At 51.5% G+C, this 1,677-nt stretch overlaps 1 protein-coding gene across 1 annotated transcript; it reads right to left on the bottom strand.

The window, feature by feature from the left end:
- Window positions 1-222: 222 nt before the first annotated feature.
- Window positions 223-1,094, bottom strand: Ccdc182 (coiled-coil domain containing 182). Its single transcript, XM_059271491.1, has one exon. The coding sequence runs from the start codon at window positions 741-743 to the stop codon at window positions 282-284; it is 462 nt and encodes a 153-aa protein (XP_059127474.1). The 5' UTR covers window positions 744-1,094; the 3' UTR covers window positions 223-281.
- Window positions 1,095-1,677: the final 583 nt, after the last annotated feature.

Here is a 1,677-nt window from a genome sequence, read left to right as displayed (position 1 = left end):
CACATCCAAGCAACTGTACCATTACAAAGCAGTTGGAGTGAAGGTTACAGGTCCTTCCTTGAGGGAGCTGGATAAATGGAACTTCACCCAAAAAACGTATTTTTTTTCTTTTTTCTTTTTTTTTTTTTTTTTTTTTTGCCTCTGTGTGGTGGTAGCAGGAAAGCAATAAAAATGGGGAGAGGGAATAAATGGGGACTTAGCGTTTGTCCTTCCATTAAAAACAAAAAACAAAAAACAATCGTCCAGTTGCCCGCCAGCCCAGGCGCATGCGCGCGGGCCCTTCAGTCGTCCTGGCTCTTCCTGGTGACCCGCAGCGGGTCGTGGCTCCTGGCCAGCATGTTCTCCAGCCGCTGGCAGTGTTCTCGAAGCTGCTTCTCCCGGGGCAGGAGGAAGGTGAGCACCTTGTTGCGAACGATGCCCCGGTCCTCCTCCTCCCTCAGCCGCTGCTTCACGCGGGCGGCCTGCTCCTCCTGCTGGGCCAGGACGCCGTTCATCTCGCAGAAGGCGTCCTCCAGGTAGCTGATGGCCTTCAGAGCCTCCTTCTTGAAGTCCTCCAGCTCCCTTTGCACCGCGGCCACTTTCTGCTGCAGGATCTCCAAGTCGGCTGGTAGAGGGAGGCAGGAGGGCCATGAGTGAGACAGGGAAAGGTCCCCGGACTGGAGCCCACTCTCCACCATCTTCCTGCCCTGTAAGGTATTCACCTTCATAAGGATGGACCCTGCCTGAAAGAGGGCTTCCATCATCTCCTCCTACAGAGAGGAAGCCAAGAAACCAACTGCGTCAGTTATTTGGGGGCTAGAGGCACTGTCATTTGGAGTGGATAGACCCATCCCATTGTGACATCAAGGCCCGTCAGCCAATCAGAAGGAAAGGTCCAGTTCACTACTTTGCATACTGCAGCTTCCTTGGCTGAGAACTTACAAACTGTGCTTGCTTCCCAAGTCTCCTGGGCCGAGGCTTCTCATTAATTCAGAACCGGAGTCCAAGCGTTCCTTTAACCCCCAAGGGCGAGCTAAATCCCAGAGAGTGGGAAACACTGGCCAAGACAAGGTGGGCCAGGTCAGGTTCACAGACTGCCGAGACTGAGCAGCTTCCCACCCGGTGTTACGACCTGGTATCGGGGCTTCCTTCAGCCTCACCAGTGAGACAGGGTCCTCATAAGAGATAATGGCCGACTCATAGCTCTAAGATGCTAAAGGAGTATTCTAATCCCGAATCCATATCCTTCAACGATGCCAGAAGGGTTAGATGATCTTCTTGTTGGGATAAATGTGCTTGCTTTTGAAGTGGGGTCCACAGAAATACCCGACGGATAAAAATGAGCCGTTCATACTTACTCAGTAAAAACTTCCTCCTGAGTGCTGGCTGCGTTCTGGAACTAGGGGACGAGTGTGAGTAAGTACATGGTCCTCAGCATATCTGGAACTAGGGGACGAGTGTGAGTAAGTACATGGTCCTCAGCATATCTGGAACTAGGGGACGAGTGTGAGTAAGTACATGGTCCTCAGCATATCTGGAACTAGGGGACGAGTGTGAGTAAGTACATGGTCCTCAGCATATCTGGACGGTGGCAGATAAGAAAGGGGAAAAAAATGTGGATGGGTAAATCTTGTGTTTTTGCCTGGTTACTATAGTTTCTAACCACATTTGGCTCCCAAACCTCTGCCTTTGCAGATT

Source organism: Peromyscus eremicus, chromosome 8a (assembly GCF_949786415.1).
Source record: "Peromyscus eremicus chromosome 8a, PerEre_H2_v1, whole genome shotgun sequence".
Classification (NCBI taxonomy): Eukaryota; Metazoa; Chordata; class Mammalia; order Rodentia; family Cricetidae; genus Peromyscus; species Peromyscus eremicus.
The sequence above is the reverse complement of the archived record's forward strand: the minus strand, read 5'-3'. Positions and strand labels throughout refer to the sequence as shown.

Bases quoted from the DNA above. Each gene is read 5' to 3' on its own strand.
- Ccdc182 (XM_059271491.1), bottom strand. From the start codon at position 743: ATGATGGAAGCCCTCTTTCAGGCAGGGTCCATCCTTATGAAGGTGAAT.